This window comes from Cetorhinus maximus, chromosome 2 (genome assembly GCF_964194155.1).
Source record: "Cetorhinus maximus chromosome 2, sCetMax3.hap1.1, whole genome shotgun sequence".
Taxonomy (NCBI): domain Eukaryota; kingdom Metazoa; phylum Chordata; class Chondrichthyes; order Lamniformes; family Cetorhinidae; genus Cetorhinus; species Cetorhinus maximus.
Window position 1 is genome coordinate 135037486 of NC_135880.1, and position 23312 is coordinate 135060797.

At 39.4% G+C, this 23312-nt stretch overlaps 1 protein-coding gene and 1 long non-coding RNA gene across 2 annotated transcripts in view; both read right to left on the bottom strand.

Moving 5' to 3' along the window:
* The window catches only part of LOC144697821 (uncharacterized), a 46969-nt gene extending 43074 nt beyond the window's left edge, over positions 1-3895 (bottom strand). The window contains exon 1 of the long non-coding RNA XR_013580429.1: positions 3604-3895. This is a non-coding gene — a long non-coding RNA (uncharacterized LOC144697821). The remainder of the gene's footprint in view (positions 1-3603) is intronic.
* Positions 1-23312, bottom strand: part of LOC144697809 (E3 ubiquitin-protein ligase RNF38-like) — a 218338-nt gene that overhangs the window by 144856 nt on the left and 50170 nt on the right. The window contains 1 exon segment of the mRNA XM_078569797.1: positions 21058-21128. Coding sequence (XP_078425923.1) covers positions 21058-21128 — 71 coding nt within the window.

The window sequence follows — 23312 nt, forward strand, 5'->3', positions numbered from 1 at the left end:
ATGCCTGCGGCAGGCAGTAAGAACAGGAGAGTCTCCTGGTCAGCCAGAACCTGCAGATGGCAACGGCAAACCACTGCAATACTTTGCACGTATAGCCATGAGTCAACATATGGAAGTCCATGATTGGCAACACCCTCTAAGGGCATGGTGCCTGAGGAGAGACGTCACCTGCAAATGAAGCAATTACATGTTTTGCAATGTTGCATTTCAGGACAGGTTAGATTGTGTATGGCATTTGACAAACAGCAAATAAAGATGTGTTGATTAAATACAAATGACTATTGCTTTTATCATTTTTTTTGAAGCACTCTGCTTCATTATACTTCTCAAAGACTCTCCTTTCACATTATTGTCAATATAAGGATCCTATTACATTCAGAGTTTCAAATATTCTGGCCTTTAACAACATTAAGAATGCTCAAAAATGCACAATTCTATTTATAGCCACTGACCTTTCCTCAATAACTTTGAAGTACAGGCTGACTGATTGCTGGGTGGGGGGAATAATATAGCACAAACAACCAGGTTAAGTAGTTGGTGAAGTAACTCACCTTCGAACCTCAAGAAATTTTTGAGGATGAAGACTTAGGCATGTGCTGAAGGCATGAAGTGTAAACAAAATTTCTGGGCATTCAAGTGTTGCTTTAGGCCACAGAAGCTGTGGTTGGCACAGATCTTCAATTATTATATTCTACACAAAGTAACTATAAACTGATGAGGTAAGTGTGTGGTTGTTCAGAGAGTTGGAAGGTTTGCAATAATGTTAAAATTGTGAGATACCATTTGTCCCAAATAGCTGGGAAAGAAATTTATGTTCGAGGACAGATCACTGACATCAGCAAAAAAATAATTATATAAATGCAGCAGTCTACAATGCATCATTTGTATTTTTATACATAGGCCCAAGAGGACAAGCAGCAAAGAAATCAGTCAATCCCAGACAGAGGGTATTGATTGTACAAGTTGAAAAAATTACAGAATTTGAATACCTAACACCCTGCATTTCTGTCCATGCACAAATCCTTGAATTTGCCACAGGCACCTCCTGCTAGTCTCAAACTAAGCAACAATATCCAAAACAGCTAAGAAAATGTTTTGCTGCTGTGCTCTTAATGTGAAACCTTATGAATGCAGCACTGAAAAACAGTTAATGCACACTGGATATTAATCCAAGTTTAAAATATCAACAGATTGTTAGCCAAATGAAGAGATTGTACAGGCTACAGAATAGCATAGGTTAAGTTCTTGTTTCTACAAAAAGGACAAATGATGAGTAGGGGATGCTATCTGGACAAAGTAGTCCACTACTGTTCTCTTTAATAAATAGCAGGAAACTGTGGTACTTTATCAAGAGATATGACGAAGATAGATAACATTAAAGGTCACTGCTCACACTGATTTGTTTGTTTGACATTTGCTTGCCCATCTTAAGAGGTATTAAACTTACTCATTTTAAAATGGGTAAATACCTCCACTTCATTAAAGGAATGTCCTGAACTTGTTAAAAATGATCCATTAGCATCAATCATAGCAATTTGTGTCTATGCATATTTTCAGCATTATGGTGACCCACCATTGAGTTTTCATTGCCCTCCTGTAGCTTACAGTGCTATTGCACTTGCATTTTGGAGCACATCTTATACAGCATCATGGAACAACTCGGGACAGAGAATTCCCTAAATTCCAGCTTTCCATAGGGTCAGAAATATTTCACAAAAACAAGGCCACATCCTACCATAGGGGTAATATGGTCATTTATTCTGCAAGGTATGGCAGATTACATTACATATACATTATATGGAAAATGCTCTCCTTGAGCAGTTCTTTCTCCTTTATAATTCAAAAGTAATTCACAAGATTATTTTTCTTGGTTGGCAGATTTCTAACACATACAAGAAAACCACTGTATCCAGATGTCTCCAAATCAGGCTATTGATAAATCCACACAAAGTCTCCATTTCCCAACATCAGATGTATATTCTCTCCCAACGGACACCCAACTCATCCAAATCTTAATATTTTAGGTGAAGATTGGCAACTGGCAATCCAGTTTAGAATCCCAAAGGATGTATTGGAAGTACTGCCTGAACTTAGCCAACATGGGAAAGTGGAGTTGAGTCAAGGATCAGCCACAATCTTATTAAATGGCAGAGCAGGTTAGAGGGGCCATAGGTTGCTCCTATTTCTTAAACAGGAGTAGACAATATAATCCCTTGAGCCCACTCCACCATTTAATATGATCATGGCTGATTTTCTGCGTCAAGTTCACTTACAAATCCCCTCCTAATATCCCTCGATTTTCAAGAGATCAAAAATTTGTCTGAGAGTGCGACACACTATTTCAGATCGCCAATCACAAAAGCCCTTGAAAATCTGTAGACAGCTGTAAGCATAACAGTGAGTTCCATTCGTTCGCTACTGAAATTCCTGGCCTATGTCTTGATCAGCAGTTCAGGCACCAATTTTATCTTAAAAAGAATGGTCATTATTATCTATTTAAATGTCTAGTAACGTTCCAACAATACTTTCTGGAAACCAGCAGGAATTAATGAACCTGACCTATTTCGTGATGTACACCTACACATTCAGAATCGGAGTGGACTTTCTTCAGTTTCATTGTCGCTTTAAAGGGCTGGGTCGGAATAAAGATATGTAATATTTCAACAAATATTATTTCAGGTCAGATTGAAGTAACATCGAATATTTACAATTATTGCGGAGTTGCAGTATTTGATTTACGAATAGTAAGTGCAGAAACAATAACTATTTCCTCCCCCAAAATTATTTTAACCACACAATCTAATAGCTACAAAATACTTGCAAATGGGGGGTGGGAGGAGGCGCAGATTGTGTGAAATTTTGCAGCCACAGCAGAACACAGGTCGTAAGGGTAAGGTATGACATGCAACTGAGATTTAATGTGCCAGGTAGGTAAGCAAACAGGAAACTCGCAACTGCTGCCTGCACTCACTCCATCCCAACTTCAAAGCCTCCGCTAAAAATTAAAAGATACAAGAGCAGAATGGACGGGAAATAAAGCGACTGCCACTCCCCACTGAGCACACGTGAGGCTCATCCGGGACACAGCATACAACAGAAGGCAGAGAGAAGGGGGCGGGTCTCCCTCAACCGCCCCTCGCTCCCAACAATCAGGTCGCTCGCCGCCTCGAGCCAGGGGGTGCGCGCGAAGCACCCCCTCCTCCCATCTCACCCCAGAAGGTTCCGGTCGGAGCCGTTAGCAACTTTTAAATTTAAAAACACGAACACAAACAATCACCTCGGAGAGGAAATCGACCGACGCGGCTTCCAATTCCTAAACAAAAAGGGGTCGGCGCAAACCTTCCGTGTGCTGATTGTGTGAGAGAGGAGTTAAAAATATATAAACATACAAAAAGAGGGGGACTGAAGGCATATGCCCAGGCCTGGACCCGCTTGGGAGAGTAAACTCCATTTGCTTTATTGTTTAATTATGAAGCGGCTTGTTGGGACAGACATCCGAATCCGTTAGCAGTGATGCGGCGACCGAAAGAAAGCAGAGAGGGTAAAAGATAGGGTGGAGTGAGTGAAATGGGGTTGATTTTCATTCTGTCGGGGTTTCCGTACCTATTGCATACAAGTTATTCGCGTTGAGGTCGCTCCCCTCATCCTGAGCTCCTGTATCCTACTCCAGCCGGGCAGTAACCACAGCCGCCGCCGCCGTTTGGTTCACTCCAACCTTCGAAGGACCCCATCCCCACGTAATGGACTCGCCCACCGAGGACAGCCAGAGGTAAGGAAGAGGCAACCAGGAAGAAGTTGCCTTTCCCCACCTCAACAGGTCCCGAAGAGTTTTTACAGTCAATTAGTACTTGTTGTAGTGTACTCACTTATGCAATGTAGGAGGTGCACAGCAAAATTCCACAAACAGCAATGAGCTACATCTTTCTTCAGAGTGATGAGGGGGGGGTTCTTTTCTGTCCACCAAAAGGAAAGGGAGGGGAATAGGGCCCTAATTTAACATCTCATCTGAAAGAGCTCCAATGCAGCACTCCCACAGCACTGGAGTTACAGTCTGGATTACATGTTCAAATTTATTTCTTAGGCAGTTCCTCAGGATCGAGGATGACTTGTTTCCACTCTGGTTTGATGGGTTCTAAGATGGCTGATAAGTCCAATGTGCAATCTGCAGACTGCTACATGCAGAACAGGTGGTGCTTGGAGGGTCAGGTAGATGAGTTGTTGAGAGGTTTGTGTGCTCTTTGGATTCCTTGACTTTGCCTCTGCATGTTCCTGAAGTTTCTTGATGTGTTCACTGCCTCCCTGAATGAGCATTCACAATTTTGCTTGATTACAAGCTAGGGACTCCCATGAGTTGGTGAGGATGTTTGACCTCTTCAGGGATGCTTTGAGGACATCCCTAAAGCATTTCCATTGTTCTCCTGTGAGTCTCATGCTGCGACAGAGTTCTGAGTAAAACAGTTGCTCTAGGAGTCTGGTGTTAGGCATGCCAGTGACATGTACTGCCCAGAAGAATAGGTTTCAAGTGATCAGTGCCTTGATGCTGGGCATGTTGGCCTGGGGGAAGGATGCTGCAGTTGGATTGCTGCTCATGCCACAGTATTTGGAGGATCTTACAAAGGCATCACTAGTGGTACTTATCCAGTGCTTTGAGGTGCTGCTGTAGGTTGTCGCAAGTTTCCAAAGCATATAGGATTGCGGTGATCACTGCTGCCCTGTAAATCATGAGGTTAGTCTCAAGTTTGGGATCTTGGTCCAAAATACTCTTGCTCAGTCAGTCAAAGCCTGTCTCCAATGTGGCAGCTCAACAATGAATTTGGTCGTCTGTATCTGCCTTTGTCGAGAGGAGGCTCCCAAGATATGGAAAATGGTCCACGTTTTCCAGGATCTCACCGTTCATCTTACTCGATGGGAGGAGATGTTGTGCTGTGGGATCTGGTTGAAAGAGAACTTTCGTTTTCCAAGTGTTTAGTACAAGGCCCATTTTTTTCATATGCTTCGGAGAAGGAGTTGACAATGAACTGGAGCTCAGTTTCTGAGTGAGCATGCACACTGTCATCTGCATACTGGAACTCAGTGACTGAAGTTGGAGTGATTTTGGTTTTGGATTGAAGGTGGTGTGAGTTGAACAGTTTCCCTCTGTTCTGTAAATTATCTCCATGTCTGTGGGTAATTTGGAGGCAAGGTGCAGTATTACAGCAAGGAAGATGGATAATAGAGTTGGTGCAATGACTCAGCTTTGTTTGACCCCATTCTTCATTTGAGCAAGGGTCAGTGATGGTTTGGGTGAAGGGAAGTTTAGAAATCCAGAGAGAAAGATCAAGGTATCGGAGCAGTTTAGCAATGTGGGTAAAGGTAAGTGGGGTTGCAGGTTATCAGATCAGCCATGATCTCATTGAATGGCAGAATAGACTTGATGGGTTGAATGGCTTACTTCTGCTCCTACATCTTATGATCTAAAAGGGACAGGACAGAAAAGAATGGGACAGGAAGGGACAGAAAATTTAATAATAAAATGTACAACAACAGATAAGGTCAGTGTAGGAAATAGAAGTAAGAAAATGAAATTAAAAGTTCTTATTGCAGATGCTTTGTGCATTCACATAAGATAGATGAACTAGTGGCACAAATAGAGGTAAATGATTGGATCTAATCGCCATTACACAGCCACGGTTAAAAGGTGATCAAGGTTGGGAAATAAATATTCCAGGGAAAATAATATTTCGGAAAGATAGACAAAATGGCAAAGGGGCAGGGGTAGCCCTGATTGTAAAGGATGACAAAGACTTTAGAGAGAAGGGATCTGGCCTCAGAAGAACTTGAAGTAGAATTAGTATGGGTAGAAATTAGAAATAGCAAGAGTCAAAAAAGACTGGTGGGAGTAATTTATAGGCCCCCTAATAGTAGTTATTTTGGTCATTGGACAGAGCATTATACAAGAAATTATTGGAGCTTGTAACAAAGACAATTTAATCATTGTGCGGGACCTTAATTTTCATATAAACTGAGACAATCAAGTTGGCAGGAGTGATCCAGATGATGAGTTTGTGGAATGTTTTCAGTTTCTTGGAGAAATAAGTTTTGGAGCCAACTAGGGATGAAGGTGTCTTATCTAGTCTTGTGTAATGAAGCAGGGTTAATTAGTAATGTCATATTAAAAGATCCACTGGGAAATAGTGATCATAATATCATTGAATTCCATGTTAAATTTGAAAGTGACGTACTCTAATCACAAACAAGAATCTTAAACTTAAAGCTAATTACAAGGTATGAAGGGAGAACTGGCTGAGGTAAATTGGGTAAATAGACTAAAATCTATGGCTGTAAATGAACAGTGGTAAACATTTAAAGAAACAATTCAAAATGTCCAACAAAAATACATTCCACTGAAAAATAAACTCAGCAAAAAAGACCCATCCCGTGGCTCACTCAGGAAGTTAGGCATAGTATTGGATTTAAAAAGAGGCTTACAATATTGCAAAAAAAAAGTAACAAGTCTGATGATTGGGAGTGTTTTAGAAACCAGCAAAGGACAACCAAAAAATTGATTAATGGGAAAAAAATAAAATGGGAGTAAACGAGCCAGTAAAATAAAAATCGATTGTAAGAGCTTTTATTAATATATAAAAATGAAAAGAGTAGCTAAAGTAAACATTGATCTGTTAGAATCAGAGACAGGAGAAATTATAATGGGGAATGAGGAAATAACAGAGGCATTGAACAAATATTTTGCGTCCATCTTCACAGTAAAAGACACAAGTTTCATTCCAGAAATAAACGGTAACCTAGGGGCTAAAGAGAGGAAATTAACATTAAAAAAGTATTGGAGAAATTTAAGGGACTAAAATCTGACAGATCCCTGGGGCCTGATGACCTACACCCAAGAGTTCTAAAGGAGATAACTGCAGAGATAGTGGATATGCTGGCTGTAGTTTTCCAGAATTGCTCAAATTTGGGAATGATCCCGTCAAATTAGAAGTTGTCAAATGTTACTCCGCTTTTCAAGAAAGGAGGAAGAGAGAAAACATGGAACTACAGGCCAGTTAGCCTAACATCAGTTGTTGGGAAAATGCTGGAATCTATTATTAAGGAAGAGTTAACAATACATTTAGAAAAGCATAATATGATTAGAACAAGTCAGCATAGCTTTACTAAGAGGAAATCGTGTTTGACAAATTTAGTGGAAATTTTTGAGAATGTAACTAGTAAGGTTGATAAAGGAGACCAGTAGATGTAGTATACCTGGGATTTCCAAAAGGCAATCGATAAGGTGCCACACAAAAGGTTAATAGACAAGATTATGAGGACTCATGGTGTTGGGAGTAATATATTAGCATAGATAGAGGATTGGTTAACAGACAGGAAGCAGAAAGTGGGCATAAATGAGACATTTTCAAGTTGGCACGTGGTGAATAGTGGAGAACTACAAGGGTCAGTGCTGGGGTCTTAGCTATTTACAATCTATATTAATAACTTGATACATAACTGTCTCTTCATCTAAGTTTTCTGATGGTACAATGCATGGTGGGAAGTGAAGCTGTGGGGAGGACAAAGAGGCTGCAAAGAGATTTTTTACAGGTTAAGCGAGTGGGCAACAAGATGGCAGATGGATTATTAAGGGAAGTGTGAAGTTATTCACTTTGGTTGAAATAATAGAAAAGCTGATATTTTTCAAAAAGGTGAAAAACTTGTAAGGTTGATGTTCAAAGATACATGGGTGTGCTTGTACAAGGAATGCAAAAAATATTGCATGCAGGCACAGCAAGCAATTAGGAAGGCAAATGGCATATTTGCCTTTATTCCAAGAGGATTGGAGTACAGGAATAAAGAAGTGGGTGCACCTATACCACAGGGACTGCAGCAGTTCAAGGAGGCAGCTCACCACCACCTTCTCAAGGGCAATTAGGGATGGGCAATAAATGCTGGCCTAACCAGCAATGCCCGCATCCCGTAAATGAATAAAAAGTCTTGCTACCGTTGTAATGTTTTGGTGAGATCACATGTAGAGTATTGTGTGCAGTTTTGGTCTCCACATTTAAAAAAAGACATACTTGCATGGGAGGCAGTACAGCAAAGGTTCGCTAAATTGGTCCCTGGGTTGAGGGGATTATCCTAAGATGAGAGGCTGAGCAAACTGCGCCTATATACACTGGAGTTTAGAAGAATGGGAGGCGATCTCATTGAAATCTACAAGATTCTGAAGGGGCTTCATATGTAGACGCTGAAAGAGTGTTCCTCTAGTTGGAGAATCTAAAAGGCGGGGGCACAATCTCAGGATAAGGGGCTGATCCTTTAGGCCTGAGAAGAGAAGAAATTACTTCACTCAAAAGAGTTGTGAATCTTTGGTATTCTCTGCCTCAGGGTTGCGGATGCTCCATTGTTGAATACATTTAAGGCTGGAATAGACAGGTTTTTGGAGTCTCAGGGAATCAAGGGATATGGGGAGCAAGCAGCAAAATGGAGATGAATCTCAACAACAGCCATGATTGTTTGGAATGGCGGATCAGGTCCACTCCTACTTTTTGTGTTCCGTTGGTTAGGATCACAGCTTGCATGTCATTGTGGAGTAGGCAGAGGATGGTGTCAAATTTGAGGAGGATACTCCATAAGCTTTCACGGTTGATAGTCAAAGGGTTTTGTGAGGTAAAGAAAAGCCAAGTACAGTGGTTGGTGCTGTTCCTTATAATTTACTTGTAGTTACCAAGCAGTGAAGATCATGTTTGTTGGAGCCTCTCGATTGGCGAAAATCACACTGTGACTCAAAGAAGTCAACTGAGGAGGATCCTTGCATTGGTCTTCCCTGCATCACAAAAACTCCTCTGTAGTTACCACAATTGAACCAGTCTCTCTTCTTGAATATAGTCATGATCAGTGTCCCCGAGATCCCCCAGCATGCACTCCTTTTCCCAGATAAGGGATGAGGCTGTGCAGCTATGCCAGGAGTATATGTCTGCCCTGTTTCAGGATTTTGGCAGGGGTTCCATCTGCTCCAGAGGCTTTGTTTTTCAGCTGTCGACTGGCTTTTTCAACTTCACTCCGGACCGAAGTGGCGCCGAGACTGAGCTGAATGCAGCATTGAGGAATGGAGTTGAGGGCATTGAGACTTGAACCCACAACCATTTAACACTGGAGAGATAGAGCAAGCACTGAACCACAGCTGACTAGACAAGGGTAAGCAGAGCAGCAGTCAGGTGCCCAGGCAGCCTGCAAACTGCATCCACTCTGGTCACTCTCCAAACAGGTTTTAATCCTAAATACTTCCAATGTTTTGCTTCCTTGGCTAATCCTGCATAAAATGTACAGTAAAAGCACCAGCCATCTAGTCCACCTAAATTTATGGACCAAGCAAGCCTCCTCAGCACACCTGCCTTTCTTTATCTAACCCCAACAGTATATCCTATTCCTTTCTCTCATGCTTATCAAGTTTTTCCTTGATTGCATTAATGCAAATTGCCTATAATATATGCTGAGGACTTGTTGCTTTCAATCACATTGGTGAGGGCGAGTTGGCAAAACATAGGAAATGAAAGTGGAGGAGATACTTTGAAACCTCCGTCCCTTTTAAGAAAAGTACCTAATAATAGTAAAGATGCCTGGTCTCCCAGCCATTAAATATTGAACCTTATACCTTTTTTTTAAGCTGCTTGTAGCACGACCACTCCTGCTGACTATCAGCTATTCTGTGCTTTCCTTTTAAATGCTTGCTCTTCCATTATTGTCCTGAATGCTGGGGTATGGTTTTGTGGGTGCTAGCAGTCCTCTGGAACAGATCTCCATTTGAGACTCAGGCCAGGCTACTCTTGGAGCATCATGCACAAGTGTAATTTTGTCCAACTCCAACATCAACAGCCATGCAATTTCTCAGGCATCTCTAGATGGCTACATTTCCTTACCAGGGTGGCAGAGACAGATTTTAATAACCCCACTTACTGCCTTGACCGAGGCAAGGTAATTAAACACATACCTACAAGCTTTAGTTCAGTATCAGACCTAACTGTACTTTTGTCAACTTGATGAGAGGACTATTCAGGGTTCTTCATTTCACTGTTCACCAAATTGAGAGCAATTCACCTGTACTGCTAAACAGCTACGGACATCAGCCTCTGGAACTAGGTCACTACTTGCCAACTATGACACCTTTGTACAACATAGAATACAACCAAATGCTTTGTAATTGCATCACAAAGCACTTTTCAGACACAAAAAAAGAACACATCTTGATAATGTTATATTGTAGAAATAACCCACTTTTTAAAACATGGTGAATGTTATCCATGAGCTGTTTTCTCCAGTTCAATTCCAGATGTATATCCTTTAAAAGTACCTGGTTCCATTCTGTTTTAAATCTTAGAGGCAACTACCTGACAAAATACTAACTTCAAAAACAATTTAAAAGAACACATGAAGCTAACTACAAATATGACTGCATTCCACATCAAAAGGCCTTTAAACAGCAATAACATGGTACCTTTTGGCCTTTCTGGCTCAATCTAAAGCCATCAGATAAATTGAGTGTCACAACATAAGTATCTTCAGATTTGTTTAAGTAGCATTTTTTCAATCAAACTTCTTTATCGCAATCCACTTCCCTCATAATCTCAGCACAGCAGCACAGTCAGGGCTCACTTCCTAGTCCTTGGCAGCAGATATGGTAGTGAATTTCCTTCTGGCCCTTGCGAGACAACACATTTATTCAAGATCCATGGTAGAAATTGCTCCGCTTTTAGTTTCTGGATGCATGGTCTTTCTAACTAGTTGGTATCTGGATCCACAAAAGCAGTGCACTAAATATGTTACACTCAGGTTTACATAACCATCAACTACAGAAGGGAATGTTCAGTTATACGAGGTTGTTTAGAGATGATTGCAAATGAGTGCAAATGCAAGCATGATGTGCTGGAGACAAGTGGAGGTGGGAAATTCCAGATTTGGGACCTGCAGAAAACCAGCACTGTCTCTAAACAAGCTAAGAGCAAAGAAGAGTCCATCAGGATGTGTAGTGGGAAATGCCTTCTTAAACTCAGTTTTGCAACAAATGATTGGGCATAAAATACATCACGGGGTCTTGCATTTTTGTACTTATCAAGTACAGTGGAAGGAATTCAATATGTTTATCAAGCATTGCTAGTTCAGATACAGCATTGGTTGGAATTCACACTATTTTAAACCAACTTTAGAAAACCACATTACACTGCACCAGGTTCCACGTGGACAGCATCCTTCCCTAAACCATCTTTATTCTGTCCAAGCATGCTTTTAGTTTCCCCCATCCCCATGACCTCAAATCCCAGCATGCATTCCTGGTCAGTTCTCTTACCCCATTTGCAACCCAATACTCAGACCTATTTTACTCCCTGCTCCTCCCCTTCCCTAGCCTCTTCACACTAATCCTTGTTATCCAAGGCTTACAGCATCCTGAATCTCCTTAATCAGCTCAAAATGAAAGGCACAGCACATATGAAAAAGATCCAGAGATACTCCGGTATTGCATTAAAAGTCTTGTGCATAGCTGCATTATATCTCTCTCCTCATCAGTCACCTCTTCTTCAAATCTGGCAACACCATCCCACTCCTCAAAAACAACCCTTGATCAATCCATCCCTGCAAACTACCATCCCATCTCCAATCTCCCTTTCCTCTCCATGTTTGATCACCCCAACCTCCTCCAACGTCTCTCCACTATTGTCCAGCTGGATGGGGCTGCAGTCGTAGCCAGAGAATCACCTGAATGGTTTCTCCTGCTCACACACAGTTACCTCTGGTGTTCCCCAAGGATGAATTCTTGGTTCCCTCTTATTTCTAATCTGCGTGCTATCCCTCAGTGATATCATCTGAAAACACAACCTCAGTTTCAACAACTACTCTGATAGTACCCAACTTTACTTCACCATCAACTATTCTGTCTCCTTCACTGTCTCTTAAATGTCAAATTGCTTGACCACCATCCAGTACTGGATGAGTGGAAATTTCCTCTGACTAAATAGCATAGCAGGACGCTGTGCTACCTGCCATGGCCATACTGGCTTTCTGCAAGAGGAACTTAGCTAGGCTTACACCCTCACTCTTTCTTCAAAGCCCTGCATATTTTCTCTATTAGGTGCTTACCCAATTGTATTTTGAATCTGCCTCTCAAGCATTGCATTCCAGGTCCTCCTAACCATTTGCTGAATGAAAAAAAAATTTTCATGTCAATGTTCATTCTTTTGCCAGTCACCTTAAATTTGTGTTCTCTGATTCTCAACCCTTCCAAAGGGAACAGTTTCTTTCTAACTACTCATCCTAGTACTCTATTTCGAACACTTCTATCAAATCTCCTCTCTCACTTCTCCTCCAAAGAGAACAATGCTAGCTTTTCCAATCTAGCCACATAGCTGAAGTTCTTCAGCCCTAGAACCATTCTCCTAAATATTTTCTGCACTGTCTTCACATCCTTCCTAAAATGTGGGGCCCTAAACAGGACAAAATACTTCAGTTGAGGCCATAGCAGAGTTTTATAAAAGTGACAGTGATTGCACTCATTTGCAATCATCTCTAATCAACCTCGTATAACTGAACATACCCTTCTGTAGTTGAAGGTTAAAAAGGGAAGTTATCACTTCCTTACTTTTGTACTTCTATATTTCCATTTAAAAAGCCCACAATCCCATTTGCCTTTTATATCACATTCTCAATCTGCCCTGCCACCTTCAATGATTTCTGCACATATACCCTCTGGTGTCTGTCCCTGTACCTGTTTATAATTGCATCTTTTATTTATATTGCCTCTCCTTGTTCTGCCTACCAAAATGCATAACTTCACACTTCTCTGCATTAAATTTCATCTGCCATGTGTCCGCCCATCCCACCAGCATGCCTTTGTTCTCCTTAAAGTCCATCACTATCCTGCTCAAAGTTCACAATACTTCCAAATTTTGTGTCATCTGCCAATTTTGAAACTGTGCCCAAGTCTAGGTCATTAATATACATCAAGAAAAGTAGTGGTCCTCAAACAGACCTATGGGAAACCCCACAATATACTGCCCTCCAGTTCAAAGAACAACCATTCACTACTACTACAGTTTCCTGACCTCAGCCAACTTTGTATATGTGTTGCCACTGTCCCTTTTATTTCATGGGCCTCAACGTTTTATCAAACGCCTTTTGGAAATTCATGCACAACACACCAACCACCTTACTCTCATCACTCACAAAAAAACTCAAATCAAGTTATTTTAAAACGATCTTCCTTTGACAAATCCAAGCTGGATTTCCTCAATTAAGCCACTCTTGTATAAGTGACTGTCTCTAAAACCTTCCCACGGCCAAGGTTGAACTGGCCTGCATTTGCTTGGTTTATCTTTACACATTTTTTTGAATAAGGGTGTAACATTTGCAATTCACCAGTCCTCTGGCACCGCCCCTGTATCTAAGGAGGACTGTAAGATTATGGCAGGTGCCTCAGCAATTTCCTCTCTTGCTTTCCTCATCCAGTCCTGGTAACTTAATTGATAAGTACAGCTAGCCTTTCTAATTTCTGCACATATAGCCTCTGGTGTGTGTTCCTGTACCCGTTTATAATTGCATCTTTTATTTATATTGCCTCTCCTTGTTCTTCCTACCAAAATGCATAACTTCACACTTCTCTGCATTAAATTTCATCCGCCATGTGTCCGCCCATCCCACCAGCATGCCTTTGTTCTCCTTGAAGTTGTTCTCCTCTATTAATTTTTAGCCTGATCCAGTGTCTCAACTACTTCATCTTTCACTATGACTTTACCACATCATCTTCCTTGGTAAAGGCAGATGCATAGGACTCATCTACTACCCCAGCCATGTCCTCTGTCTCTATGCGTAGATCCCCTTTTAATCCCTAATCCACTCCTCCTCCAATTGCCCTTTTCCTATTTATATGCTTATCGTACCAAACACTGGACTTTACAAGACAGTTATTTTTTAAACTGTCTCCTCTAATTTAATATAAGCAGAATGTTCTGGAAAGGGGATGAAGGAGGTCATACTAAACACCTTCACTTGGAGACAGTTCTATATAGTCTGGCTGCCATGGGGTTAGGAACTCAAACAGAAACCTAGTGAAATATCAAGTAACAGTTTTCACACCTGGGACAGCTGCTTTTTGAAACAGAGACAGAGAGAGAAATACACACACACAAGGCAGATGCTGCTGTGTGAAGGAACAAAGCAGCTGTTGCTGAGAGGACAGAGAAGGACTGTTTATGTATCAACAACCAAGCAGGATGCTTGTGAGGAGTCGTATTCTGTTTGAAAGGAAGGGAACAGAACCGATGGGACTTTTAGATATTTAAGGAACTGAGGTGGGCCTTGCTGGTGAAAGTCGGATCTGGAAGACTCTGGCTGAGTGGAATGACTTTCAAAGGACACTGGAAGTTTCGACTTTCAATCATAGACAACAGCATCAATTTTTGCAATTTGTTTAGACCCATAATTCTGACTAGTCATATTTTCACTTTGGAGAGAAGAGGGGAGAAAGAAACTAAGACGACAATGTGTAAGCTTAAGTGCTACCTTGGATCTCCAATGGAATGCAATGAGCATAGTTTTGTTTTCCTCCTTCATGTACTTAATAAATCTCATTAGCCCCACTCATTCAGGGCAGTCTGATGTTGAAGTTTAAATCATGCTCCTTTACAGAAGTCTGGTTGTTGGGGAGATGGTGGTATAGCGGTAATATCACTGGACTAGTAATCCAGAAGCCCAGGCTCATGTCCTGGGGACATGGGTTCAAATGGTGGAATTTAAATTCAATTAATAAAACTGAAATATAAAGCTAGTCTCAGTAATAGTGACCACAGAACTAGCATAAATTGTTGTAAAAACCCATCTGGTTCACTAATGACCTTTATGGAAATCTGCTGTCCTTACCCTGTGGAGAAGGTCAAAAAATGCTGGCCTTGCTAGCCTATGAAAGGATTAAAAAAAATACAAAAAGCATGTATTTAAGAGAAACTTGATCAGATTTGAATGCATGTTTCACATACCAAAGACATGCTCAACCAGTTATAATAAAGCTAGTCTCTACAGGTCATTCTACACTCATACTCACATTATCTAACTCAGTGGCTTTCTCCTTTCGATTCATATCTTTAGGCCTATAATGTTTTCTGCACTTTATTTTTGATCATATCCAAACTACTGAAACAAACCATCTAAAGGAAAATTAGATCTAAATGCAAACATTTCACTCTACTGTTCATATTGTGATGTCATAACTGCTCCCATCACTACCACAGAGGAAAAATTGAACAAAAAAAGTCTTATTAAAAATGAAAAAGTAATATGAATAAAAGCCTGTAATGCAAAACACTACAAGGTCGAAGAGAGTAGGAGTGAGATGTAATAAATCAAGAATTAAGATGGTTAGGTGATGTTGGGTTGTCTTAAGAATTTTAGCAACTAATTTGAAGAAACACCAACTGTTAGGTAGTTATAAAATCAAAACATTAGTAATTCTGCCCTCACTAAATCAGTAATTTATGAAATCTTTATATTTTCACATATACCCACAAGATAATGACCTTCGCGATGGCTAAAATGTGTTTGGTAGTACGTGATGCTTACGGAAATTTAAGTGTGTGTGTGTACACGTACACAACTCACACATACATCTACATATACATACATACTCAAACATTAAAGCATGTAGTATGCATGTTATAGATGCAAGGTTTTGTGTAGAGCTCCTGTAGCACTCAAAAGTTTTATAAATGCCGAGTACTATTTCCACAGTCGCTGACTTATTAGCATTAAGGTGGCACTAAGTTCTGGGAGCATGCTAGGGAGAGTACCCAGGGTCTGGAAGTACTGGGATAAAGTCTCAGGGTTGCACAGACTTGTGATGAGGGCTTAAAACCGAGGAGCACTGGGAGAGTCACAGAGTTAGAAGAACACTGGAGAGGAAGGCTCTCAGATAACCAGCAACTAGATTTTGAAATATGGGGGAATTGCAGGGCTTCCCCAGCAGCTCACTGAATTTATCCAATGAGTAACTGAGGTATTCAGATCATGAAGACCTTAGGTTTGAACTCTTTTGAGTTCTCCGTGCTAAAGTGGCTGACCTCTGGTGGGTTGCTGGTGCAAATGTTATATTTAGTCTCAGCACCTAGGTAGATTGAGATATCCGGCTTTGTGGAAGGAGTTCGCTAGATCTTAGAGACAGTTTTAGGATCAGTGCACTTTGGGAATGCACTCCAGGGACTTATGAGGCCTGATTTATGTGGGAAATTTGGAAGCAGTCCAGTTGGACTGCAGAAAACCATATAGAACATTGGAGACAGAGTCTGGCAATATCGGGGGCATTACACCAAACAGCGTTTTGTAGGAGGCAGCCCAGGACAGTTGATTCAAACTGTCGTCAGGTATCAACATATTTCTCCTCAAGTTCATTCACAACCCTCCTTTGCACCTTTGGGTATCTTGCCCCTAGTTTCCACATTGTCAAATCATTTCTGCCTTTAGGTTTCGGTCTTAAAGTATTGTAGTTTGCTTTTTGAAGTTAATGGATGGAAAAATCATGGCTTGGGGCACTCTCAACATGCAATAGGAGCAAAGAAGCAGAAAATTTAGTACACTGAGAATACAGACTTTCATAGTCATAAATTTCCATCAACATAAGACCTGGCCTTCTCAAATAGGCTTATTGAAGGGTGAATGTAAATTTTTCATAGATTTTGTTTTGCATTGTTATGCATCCATTACAAAGTTCACAGTTCTGCAGTCAACATTATCAAGCTCAATTTCGTTGGCCATTTGCTTAAGTAAACCTCATGCCATTATGATCCGGATAGCATCTTTACTTCCTAACTATCTAATTAAATATCATGGCTCCATGGATTGTAATAGTCCTCTCGTGTGTGTTGAATATGGTGATCTGAATGAAGGGAAAAGGATTCTACTTTCTGGGTGCAACATGCTATGAAGTACCCAATAACCTTCCAATGTCTCAAAACAGAAACAATGGGAAGTAGTTAGGTATATTCTATACAAAAAGTGCAAATGTAAACAAATTGATGTCTATAATGACCGGTCTGTTTGGTATTTTACCTCAAAAATCATCCAAATCAACATTCTAAAATGACCTTCATTGGTAAATCTGACCTTGGATCAATAACAGATCAAACTTCAAAAGTCCAGGCACAAAAGTCCCAATACCTTTGCTATGTTATGGTTCTGGTGGATAGTCCTCCATTTTTGTCTCCTGCTATTACTTTGCTTCATCATTCTGGATTGTTGTTGGCATTGATGTCACATCATTTTTTAAAAAATTTGTTTTATTATGCTAGACCAGCATTTATTGCCCATCCTTATTTGCCCTTGAACTGAGTGGCCTAAAGGCATTAATGAACCAGATGGGTTTTTCCAACAATTTCATGGTTGTCATTAGATTTTTAATTCCAGATTTCTATTAAATTCAAATTCCACCATCTGCCGTGGTGGGATTCAAACACAGGTTCCCGGAGCATTACCCTGGGTCTCTGTATTACCAATACCACTACGCCACCAGCTCCCCAGAGGTTTAAAGAGATGTGGGTTCAGTATCATTCTATACATGCTGTATAATTGAGATGAGGCATAGGAGATCATGAGGTGCCAATAATATACCAATCTAATCCCAAGGAGTTTTGGCCACAGCATCTTTACTCCTGGACATGCATTTATTGACCCTTGCACACATACCTTAGCATGTTAGACAATTCAAGGGTTGCGGAGGACACAAAAAGGTTGCAAAGAGATATATACAGGTTAAGCAAGTGGGCAACAAGGTGGTAGATGGAGTATAATGTGGAGAAGTGTGAGGTTATTTACTTTGGTTGTAAGAATAGAAAAGCAGAATATTTTTTTAAAAGGCACGAAACTTGTACATGTTGATGTTCAGAGGTACTTGGGTGTACTCGCGCAAGGAACAAAGTTAACTTGCAGGTACAGTAAATCATTAGGAAGACAATTGGCATGTTGGCCTTTATTGCATGGGGATCGGAGTACAAGAATAAAGAAGTCTTGCTACAATTGTACAGGGCTTTGGTAAGCCCACACCTGGAATGCTATGCTATGGTCTCCATATTTAAGGACGGACATACTTCCACTGGAGACGATACAGCAAAGGTTCATAAGATTAGTCCCTGGGTGAGAGGGCCATCCTTTGATGAGGGGCTGGGTAAATTGGGTCTATATTCTCTGGCGTTTAAAAGAATGAGAAGTGATCTCATCGAAACATACAAGATTCTGAAGGGGCTTGACAGGGTAGACACTGATTGTTGAGGAATCTAGATCACAGGGACAGTCTCATGATAAAGGAACGATCATTTAGATAGAAGAGATTTCTTCACTCAGAGTTGTGAATCTTTGGAATTCTCCACTCCTGAGGGTTGCGGATGCCCCATCATTGAATATATTTAAGGTTGTGGCATACAGATTTTTGGTCTCTCAGAATCAAGGGATATGAGGAATGGGTAGGAAAATGGAGTTGAAGCCGAAGATCAGCCATGATCGTATTGAATATCCTGGAACAGGCTCGACAGGCTGTACGTGTAAACCAGGATTGTCCAATATGTTAGCTACTAGCCCGGTTACTTGGGAATCCAGATTTAGCTAATTATAGATTATTAATTAAAAAAGGGGTTTTTAGACACCATCATTGGGCACGTGATCTCAATACTCAGTATATGTATGCATGTAAACTTCAATCTGTATGTTTTCATTAGTGAAATAGATGAAAAACAAGAGTAAATGAATGTTTACGATCATTGCAAGTGCTTTATTTCCTTGGTTAGTGAAGGATGGTAGATATTTATTAAGAAAATATACATAAAGTACATTTATCTGTAGAGAGTGAACATACACAAGACTTTTTATACCAAGATGAATGCATGTGGCTAAAATATTCACATCCAGCATGTTCCCAGTTCTGAGTGGCACAACTTTCTTTCCTTTCAAAAATAGCTATGCATTTCAAAATAAATTTTTAACAGCCTATCAGATGTGTCCTGACATTTTAAACAAATTAACAGGGAGTTCTACATTTACAAACAAAAATATCAAACCCATGTGTTTCTGCAGGTACTGGTGGGAGAATTTCTACACAATGGATAAAAATCAGAAAAAAAAAATTAACAAGGCAATACTGGAAAGATACTCAAACAGTTGGAATCTGGGAAATCCATTTTGTCTGGAAAAATTAATTAAAATTATTTCAAAGAACAAAATAACACAAAAACAACGCATTTTTTGCAGATTTGCACTTGCTTTGAAATACTGAATGCAACAATGAAATGCTGTAAATATGTATACACTCCATTAATAATGCTCCATATTAGGATAAAATGTTTTGGTTGAACCACACAATAAAACTAACGTATTAAACTACCAAATGGAAACTTAAAAGTGAATCTTGAAATATTAATATCTTATGAAACTAAAATAAAGTGTCATTGTCTCAGCTCTCCCAGGAGTATACATGTGAGGGTGTGAAAATCTGGTTCAGTCCTTTGTTATGAAAGCTGTTTGATAAACAAGTTTCTTGTATTATTTGAATGCCATAACTAAAAAATTCCTTGCTGTCCATTTCCATTTCTTAGACTACATGAGCAATTTGTACATCAATGTCAAATCAATGTCATTTTGAAAATCAAATGCTCATTAATAGACAAAAAGTTGCTTTGCAGCAAATTATACATGAGGTTTCACAATATATTCTGCCGAATAGATTGCCCTGGTAACATAAGTTACAATCAGCGCCACAATTCAGATGTATATAGGTATAGGCTTTGTGTATACATGCTTTTCATATATTTTCTTCTTTCCATACACAAAGTAAAATGGTTCACACACTGTAGGGGAGTCACTAGAGTTTGATCTTACCCATATGAAAGCAGTTCTCTTAAAAGGCAACATAGGAGAGGCTATTTTCTAACTGTGCTTCTGGCAATGAGCTGTGATCAGAAACTCCCAGACTTTGCAAAGCCAGAATTTTGCCTCATGTTCTTAAGTTTTAAAATGGGAGCCACATTCATGCAAGAATTCTAGAATGATTCCATTGATGTCAAGGCGAATTTTAATCTCAATGTGATCTCTATGAAGTACAAAATATATTTAATGCAGGTAATATAATTACCCATGGTATGGTTAGTCATTTGTCTAGTTATCAGATGAATGATTGTTAGCCAGTGCAGAAAAGATCAAACTTATCTAAATTGATTGTTCATCATATAAAAATAAAAAATTAACACTGCATTTTGTCACTACAGGCTTGCAATTTTGAAACTCGTGCAAGTGTATAGAACAAAAACAAGTTTATAACAGCGACTTCTCTAGCAAACATATTCTCCCTTTGAATCCAATCTTGGACATAAAATGCTGCATGGGATATTGAATCTAATGGTTCTTAACATGCAGCTGTCTGAGATGCTATTAATTGTAAAATCAAGCAAATGTACCAAAGTATATTGTATACAGAGGAGGTCTACTCTGCACACTGTTAATGACCTAATGCTGCATCTTCTGAACCTAAATGTTTCCATCACACATAGATAGATCTGGTCTTGATGTCATGAAAAACAGGCCAGTAGTAATTAGCTTTTCTTAGTGGAATTTCAGAAAAATTATTCAAGTAGAAAAAACACGCTCATTTTACGTTATTGGTGAAACACTTAATTTTTAGTTATTTCCATTCTTAGTTTTCATCTTGGTATGTGAAAGGGCATATTTTTCTACTTGATATTTAAATTTTTACATTATTCTCATTTAAGGAGTGTCTTCCTGCAGAATGACCATGTTCTCAAGCAGCATGTGCAATAGTCCAAGACACAACAGCTCATTATCACATTTATCACTTAATAGTTCACTGTCACATTCATCGTTCCAAGTGTCGGGCTTGGAAGCACTAGAGCAACTATTTTTAAAAATCTCTCTCTACCTGAACGAGGTTACATTATACAGAATTTTAAAAGAGGACAAATTAGCCATACCACAGGTTCTTGTGCATTTCCAATCTCATTCCACTTAGTAAAAGGAAAAAGTTGAAAGTCAGCTGATGGAAAAAAAACTCACCTTATCACTGTCTTCATTGAAAGGAGGGTCACGTGAACTTTGGTGATAGGGAAAGGAAGAAGCCATGCCACCTATAAAATTAGACAATACAAATGAGTAAAATGACAACCAAACTCATTCAGAAATTCTCAATGACAAGGAAATCATATAATCAATCTCCATATGCAATTTTAAACAATTTACTAATAAAGGCAAATTCCTTATTTAAATATGAACAAATGGCTTACCTTCCACCTGTCTTACAGTTAATCAACCTTACAATTATCTAATTTAATAAAAACAGAGACCAAGAAATGAAACTATACAGCAATAACGAAGAAAAAAGATAACAGAAAATAGGGGTAATCTGAAACAGAATCAGAGATGCAGACTGAGAAGGAGATACAACCACTTAAGAAAGAGGCAGATCTAAAAATATAGATGAAAGTAACAAAGCGCAAGACATGGAAACAGCTCTATACAACAAGGCACTCAGTACAGCGCATACCTCTGCCACTCTGTGTTAACTCAATGTTATTACAATTATGTAGATCTTCCTTGAGGCTTTTTCCTACCTGGTTGATGCTATGTAACTACAAAGCTGAAAAAAATAAATATTTTTATTAAGTTCTTCCATCTCAGTGAGGAGGCTTCAGGCCAATTCAAATCCAACAACCTGCTCTGAAAACTCTGCTCACATTTTGACAGCAGCCGACATAATCCATAACATTCTTAAATAATCAACAGCATTCCAAATAAAACAACCCACAACATTCTAAAAGAAAAAGTAAATTCCACCTCTCAATGTTAAGTTTTGTGAAATACTTCCATTAATTTGAGATCTATTGTTTACAGACAGGCTAACAAACTAACAGGGGCAAAAACAGTAGCTCCATTTAGCACAACGGCAAACCCAAAACAGCTTTTGTGAGTTTTTTTTTTAAACTTACTTATGTATTGATTAAATTTGAGATTATCCTTAATCTATTGGTTCTTGTAGGATTTCTTTAAAAACTCTTGTGAATGGCAGCATTAAGTATTCTACCTGCTTATTACCTCTGCCTCTGTTTAATAGTCTGTTAGTGTGTAAGCAATACATCTAAAATACTAATGAATGGATTTCAACAAAACTTGGTACATAGATAAAGGTACAGCCCAAGGAAGAACTGATTAATTTTTGGCAGAGATGTAGATCCAGGTCTGGATCCTGGATTTTTTTTTAAAGGATCTGTTAACATTGGGAGATAGGGTAAATTGACTTTAAGAATGTTGTGGGTTGTTTTATTTAAAATATTGAATATAGTTTTAGAATGTTGTGGATTGTCCCAGCTACTGTGATGCAATTTGTCTCAGCTCTCAAAATGTGAGCAGAGTTTTCAGAGCAGGAATTTGGACATGGATTGACCTGAAGCTTCCTCGGTAAGGCGGAAGCTCTTAATAAAAAGATTTTTTTTTTCAACTTTTCAGTTATAGAGCATCAACCAAGCAGAGAAAAGCCTCAAGAAGAGCTGCGTAATTGTAATAATGTTTAATTAACACAGCATGGTGGAGGCATCCACTCTACTGAGTTCCCTCTTCACTTGTTTTATGTAATGTTTTCAGTGTAAGGTATTTCCCATCTATATTGTTGTCATTTTTGAGCCACTGATTGAGCTCTTTTCCCACTACTCATAGTTAAACAGTAGAAGAAAGTTACGTTTTTGTGATGAACATAACAAGACAGCATTAAAGTGACTTTTTCAAATTACTTTATCAAATCTTTCACAATGCTTGGGGCCCAATTTTGAATACATGTGTATTTGTAACATATTGGAGTTTTGGGGGAGGAGTTACAGTGTTGGAAGAGTTTAATGGGAATGGGATGGCAAGATCATGAATGGATTTAAATATAGTTCAGCATTCTATTTTATGTTTTTAGTTGTTCCTCAGTAGTTTGACATATTGAGAGTTCAGTTCAATAAAACAGCTGGATTACTCTCTGCTTCACCCTTAGCCATTTCATGGAAACAAAATTCAAGTCTCCTCTGATGCAGCATCCAAATACTGACATTATAATTGTGTATATTGAATAGACATGTTACAGGTTTGATTCAGGAGGTCTGCAAAGGAAGATTCACGTTCAAGCTAGAAAGCTTTGAAAAGCAGAGTGACTTTGTGTAGCTGCCAGTTCAGTCTCAAGATTGTTAGCAGTTCTCTGCTATTTTACCAGTCTACACACGCTCCAAGAGGATTCTCTTTATATAGTATAGGTTAGAGACCTTGCCATATTTAGTCAT